This window comes from Portunus trituberculatus, chromosome 11, assembly GCF_017591435.1.
Source record: "Portunus trituberculatus isolate SZX2019 chromosome 11, ASM1759143v1, whole genome shotgun sequence".
Lineage (NCBI taxonomy): Eukaryota > Metazoa > Arthropoda > Malacostraca > Decapoda > Portunidae > Portunus > Portunus trituberculatus.
In genome coordinates this window covers 888362-894132 of record NC_059265.1, presented here as the reverse complement: position 1 = coordinate 894132, position 5771 = coordinate 888362, and the positions used below count along the sequence as shown (strand labels likewise).

The 5771-nt window shown below is 41.3% G+C and overlaps 1 protein-coding gene across 3 annotated transcripts in view; it reads left to right on the top strand.

The window, feature by feature from the left end:
- LOC123502285 overlaps positions 1 to 5538 on the top strand; it is a 34675-nt gene extending 29137 nt beyond the window's left edge. Inside the window, exon 6 of one of the 3 annotated variants that reach the window (XR_006673867.1) lies at positions 5480 to 5538. Coding sequence is in view for 1 of the 3 variants with exons in the window: in XM_045251510.1 (XP_045107445.1) it covers positions 5124 to 5223 (100 nt within the window). In the remaining 2 variants the exon portion in view is untranslated. Of the gene's footprint in view, positions 1 to 5123; positions 5255 to 5479 lie in introns of those variants that run through there. The other 2 variants (XM_045251511.1, XM_045251510.1) reach the window with 2 other exon arrangements.
- The last annotated feature ends 233 nt before the right edge of the window (positions 5539 to 5771 follow it).

The following is a 5771-nucleotide window of genomic DNA, read 5'->3' as shown; positions in this document are numbered from 1 at the left end:
TAGGCCAAACATGTGTCAGAATGCAGCCACCAGTCTAACATTTCATATAGCCTAGTCAAAATTTCTCTCTGTGGCTTAATTTTGGTTTGGTGAGATGATAAAGACTATATATGGATGTCCTGCCGCCACTGTTCCCGGGGTTTTCTCCGGGCCGCCTCCCCCCGGCGGTCCCCTAGCCATCACCCTACCCACGCCATCACCCTTCTATCGCCAGCCTGCTGGGTCAAATACTTTTTTTTCGAATATTTCCTGACGGTAATATTGCGCTTCCATGGTATGTTTTTATGGTTTCTATAAATGTTTCGTCGTGTTTGAAGTGTGTTCCGCGCCTGTGCTGGGTAAATATGTGGCGTTTAGTGGTGTTTTATGGCGTATGTTAAAGGCTTTTTAACGCTCAAAATTTCCCACTTGGAATATTGAGCTTTTTCATTTGAAGGTATAAGTGAGCCTTTATGGTAGCAAAAGATTGCCTGTCCTCTTTTAATTGTGAAATCAATCTATTGAGTGAAATATGTGGACTTTGAAATGGTGTTTGGGGCTGTTGTAAAAAGCTCTTATTTTTCATTATTTTATTTGCTCACGTTTCTGCTTCTCGGTCTAACTCGCTGTAGAATGCCCTAAAAGATAGCTCAGAGTCCCAGAAGTGTGATAAAATACTTGCCAAGTGAAAATGGCTTGACTTTACAGGACGTTTTAAGAGATTTATGGGTTAAAATGTTTTGTACTTTTAACGTACTTAATTTAGACCTTTTTTAAAAACCAGTTAAGCTGGAGATATTTTGATATTTTGAAAATTAGTTTAAGTATTTATCACGTCATAAAATAACAAGCATTTGGCCGTGGCTTCGTTTTTCTAAAAGTCATTTTGAAATCAAATGATTTACGTAATTTAGCCGAGTCCCCCGTTCCGTTCTCTCGGATGACCACAGCCCAGGTAGTGACTCACCATAGGCCCAGGCTGGCGCCACTTTTCCAAATCCGCAGTTCGTCAATATTTTGCCTAATATCTAGTGATTTCTACGTGTTTTCGTGTGTTTCTAGGTTCAGGTGTGTAGATAATTGTAGCAGAAGGAGGAAGAAAGGAGAAATAAAGGAGGATAAGGAGGAAGAAAGGAGAAATGGAGGAGGAAGAGGAGCAGCAGCAAAGCTACAATACTTAAGTCACCCTCCATTTCCTGAATATTTTGTCTAATATCTAGTGTTTTGATGTGTTTCTAGGCTCAGACGTGTGGATGGAAGGAGGAGGAAAGAAGAAGGAGTAACAATGGAGAAGGATGAAGAAAAATGAGAAATAAAGGTGGAATAGGAGAAGAAGCCAAGGTGTAATATTTAGGTAAGTGTCCCTTTTAATCCTAACGTTGTTTATAATGCATACTGTTGGTTTTGGGATAGATTTGGGGTATTTTAAGCTTGTTTATTAGTGTTGCAGACTGTTTGGAGTGTTATAAGTATGCTTTGGGGTTCATTTCGTTTGTTTTCAGTATATGTTAGATCTTTTAGGTATATTTTACGTATTTTGAGAGTGTTGATTGAGGTGTGTGAGTATTAGCATGTTTTGAGTGTGGTTTGGGAGAACTTTGAGGGGTTGGTTGGTGTTCTGAGTGGGGTTTGAGTTTGTTATGAGTGTTATAAGTGGTGGGGGTGTTAGTGGTCTTTTGGGTGTGTGTGGGGATATTTCAGTAAATATTGGGTGTTTCTAGTGAGTTTGGATATTATTGAGTTTTTAAGTGGGTTTGGGTGTGTGTGTTTGTCGGGTTTGGGTGTGTGTAAGAGTGAATTGGGCCTATACAAGGATTTTTCAGTATGTTTTGAGGCCATCAACAGGCTAGCTCAGTGTCAGTGGGCCCTTATAACAAGTGTCCATTATTGATTACCCGCTTCGTTCCCAGGTGACGACAGGCAGAATGAGGTGGACGTGGCGGAGGCTGTGGGCGGTCAATTCACGGCGCAGGTTACCCACACCTTGCACCACGCTGACTGCCCGCCGCTGTTCACTAAAGTCGGGCAAGCCTGTGTCTCCGTGTTCTGCCCTGGATATAGGAGTAAAGGAAGTTGTGGTTTTGTTGTTGTTGTTCTTGTTTTTCTGTTAAGATTTGTTTGCTCTCTCTCTCTCTCTCTCTCTCTCTCTCTCTCTCTCTCTCTCTCTCTCTCTCTCTCTCTCTCTCTCTCTCTCTCTCTCTCTCTCTCTCTCTCTCTCTCTCTCTCTCTCTCTCTCTCTCTCTCTCTCTCTTCTCTCTTCTCTCTCTCTTTCTTCTTCTTCTTCTTCTACTACTACTACTACTACTACTACCGTTCTTGAGTGAGGATAGGTGTGTCAGGTCACGACGCGTTACGTCAGCAGGTTCCACGCCTGTCCCTTCTTGCATATATTCTGACCTGCTCTGTTTGGTGAGGTGACGTGGGGCAAGGCTTACCCACCAGTTGTATGGCTCTATCGGGGCGATGTGATGCAGCTGAACATTCATTTATCCTTCTACGCCATCGTGCAACACTTCAACCACCAGTCAGTGTGTGTGTGTGTGTGTGTGTAGGGATGATATTGGTAACTTGGGTGTCTGTAATGTGTTTTGGGTGAGCTTTTATATTTTGAGGTGTTGCAGGGTGTTTTGTGTTAGTTTTGAGTGATTTAAGTTGTTTGTGTGTGTGTCAGTTGTGTATGGTGTGTTTTGTGGTGTGGTGTCAGTATTGGTGCATACTGTGTGCTTGTAGTGAATTGTAAGTGCGTTTATTGGTACTATGAGGTTTTTCATGTTGGCAGTATCCAAGGGATTTGACAAAGCTAGGTTCAATGATTTCAAATTGTTGACCATTATAACAGGTTCGGCAGTGTTCCAAATTGATATGGACAGTAAACTGAACAATTGTTTTGGTATTTTGTAAGCACGATCGACAATTTGGAAGTGATCATTGAGTGGGTAGGTTTGTGTGTGGGTGTTAATTCACAGTACATAAGCCGGAGAACATTAAGATGAAAATAATGACAAATATTTAATGTGATTCGCAATGTACATAGAGGTGGATGAAATTGAGCAACCTTGCTTATTGTAGGCAACATTAATGAGGACCTTTGACTGTCTGTGTGGAGTGTAAATTTTGTTGTTTCACGGTTACTTGTATTTTAAGGAAACACGGAGAGCTAAGATGAACAGCATTGTGGTAACTTACTGCTAGGGTTTCTCTCTTAAAACACCATCTAGTCAATCTAAATTTACCTTACGATAGTCTAAACCATGAATAATAGTGATGTTAAAATAAAGCCAGCATTTCACCCACAGAGTGCAATAGTGGCAGAGCTGCAGACGACCCCCACGGAAGAGCAACAACAATCAGTCAGTCAGTCAGTCAGTCAGTTCTACCCAGTGCTGGCAGTGGTATTCCGAAGCAGCGCATGTGTGACGGCATCAATGATTGCTGCAGTAACGGAGAGGTGAGGAGAAGGCCTTGCTTTGTCAGTATCTAACATAAGGCAACTCATGTGAACTCCTTTGTTTCATATAAAAGTTGCAGATTTTCTTACATTGTATACACTACAATACAAAATCACAACTTGACACTACTAAGCAAATGCCTTTCTTATGAGGATGAGTTTGTGCAGCTGTGTGGCATTGAGGAGTGCCGGGAGAAGAATGTCGGTGTGTGTGAGCCTGTTTACATCAACACTGAGAGTCATACTACTGCCAGTGCCGGCCAGGGTACAGACACGTGTCAGAAAGTTCAAGTGTGAAGGTGAGGCCTCCCTGAATTGTAAATGTCACTCTACGGTCTGTCTTCTTAAACTTGTCAGTCCTTCACCTTTCATTTAGCAGCAGTAAAGAAGTTAGTGTTGTATTTTGTTATTGTTGGCATACATCAACATGCATTTTGTCTCACAGTATTACTAAGATCAGTGATTTACGGATAGGTTGTTCTTTATGATTAAGTATAATTTAATCTTGCCATATGCATTTGTCATGAGTACTGATATATTTTTGTAGTTTTCAACGTATTGTTGAATGTGTTCCTGGAATGCGTGTAAATCTATCCATAAGTTGTAATAAATCTGTGTTTCTGAGAGTGTAATTCTCCACCCTCAGACGTTGACGAGAGCGTGGAGTCGCCCAGATCTCTTTGTGGACCATCCCTCAGCAGTGTTCGATCCGCCCAGCAGCAGCAACGGTCAGGAGAACTGTCATTGAAGTGTCAACTCCCCAAGCTGGCACGGTGGTGGGTGTTGTGCTGGGCTCCTTGGGGTTCTTTGCCTAGCTGTTGGGGTAGAGTGGTTTGATGGGGTGCCATTGAAATATGCATGAATGCTCTGATTTTTGTTGTGTATTGGCATCATTTACATCAACATTCATTGACTTCTTGTTTAACTACAATACAATAAAATTTCAATCTGTGTTATTATTGACAACCTTCATTTTTCTGTGACTTGAGACGTTATAAATGAAATGTTTCTTGTGTTAGATTTTTCATTTCAGCTTGAATTTGTTTTATGATAAATGTTTTTTTTTCTTGACCATATTAATATAAAATCCAGACATATCAAAAAACAGCGACGTGATTTGAAGAGAGTACTCTTGCAGTCTGTTTCATTGAAACCAAACTACTGGTTTAATGTTAGAAGAATAACATGTTTTGAGTATTGAGAGAGGAGGTGAGAAACAGCCACACCTGCAATCTGATGACTAGAGCATGAGTGTACCAGTCGCCCATGCACTGTCCACAAGATCTGTAGTCTTGATATCATATCCACACAGTTAGATTTTGTAGAATTGGGTGGTGTTTTTCTGTTGATGTCAAAGAAGCTGCAGTGGTTGAGCTTAAACGGTTTGGACTATCGCAGTTTCCTAAATCTTTTGAGTGTTGTTCAATGTATCCTCAAATATACACAAAAGTCAATATTTTTGGGGTCTCCCAGGCTCCCAGTGTAAGTCAAATAGTTTTTCACTTCTTTATACTGTGGGGTCTTGCTCTGGTTGTGTTGTGGCTGTGCTGTGGCAAAGATGGCGTAATTAAGCAGTGGGTGAGATTCTTCCAAACTTTAAACAATTCTAAATTGTTCTTGACACACTGAGAATATTCCATTACTGTAAAGTTTGCCGACTTACTTTTTTTTTTCATCTCACCTGCAACATTTTCAGTGTACAGATGTTTGTCGGGATCCTGAAGATGCGTCGATGTGTTATCATCCATGCAAGCTTCCCCAACCCAGCCAGTGTACCACAAGACAACAGGCAGTGAGGAGGACGGAGGAGGGAGCGAGCGGCTGCATGCACTATTGAACGGGACAGCATTACATTCTTCCCACAGTTGTATGACTACACTGAAGCAAGCGTAGAATAAAGTGTTGAGTGACCATGATGTGAGTATTGTGGTTTGTACATTACCCTTTTATATCCTCGTGTGTCATTTTAAAAGGTTTTGTACTTTCTTGTTATTTTTTTCAGGACTTATTAATGTTGTCGCCATTTCAATGTTGTTGCATCTCTTGTTCCAGGAATCAGCACTACTAACGCCAAAGAAGTGAGGGAAGTGTTTGGAGTGAGCGTGCAAGACCTACAACAGACACCACTGCTACTGCCGGTGTAGCCAAAGGAACAAGAGGAGGCAGAGGAGGAGGAAAGAAGAGGAACAAGAGAGTGATTCTTGGAGACGTACCAATGAAGTTCTGCAGGTTGGCCACAAATCTTCATTACTGGTGTAGTGTATTTCATTGATCATTTGTACATTGGGTGGATAAATTTGTAGATTTTGTAGACAGTTGTAGATGTGAAGTGGGTAAGGTTTTT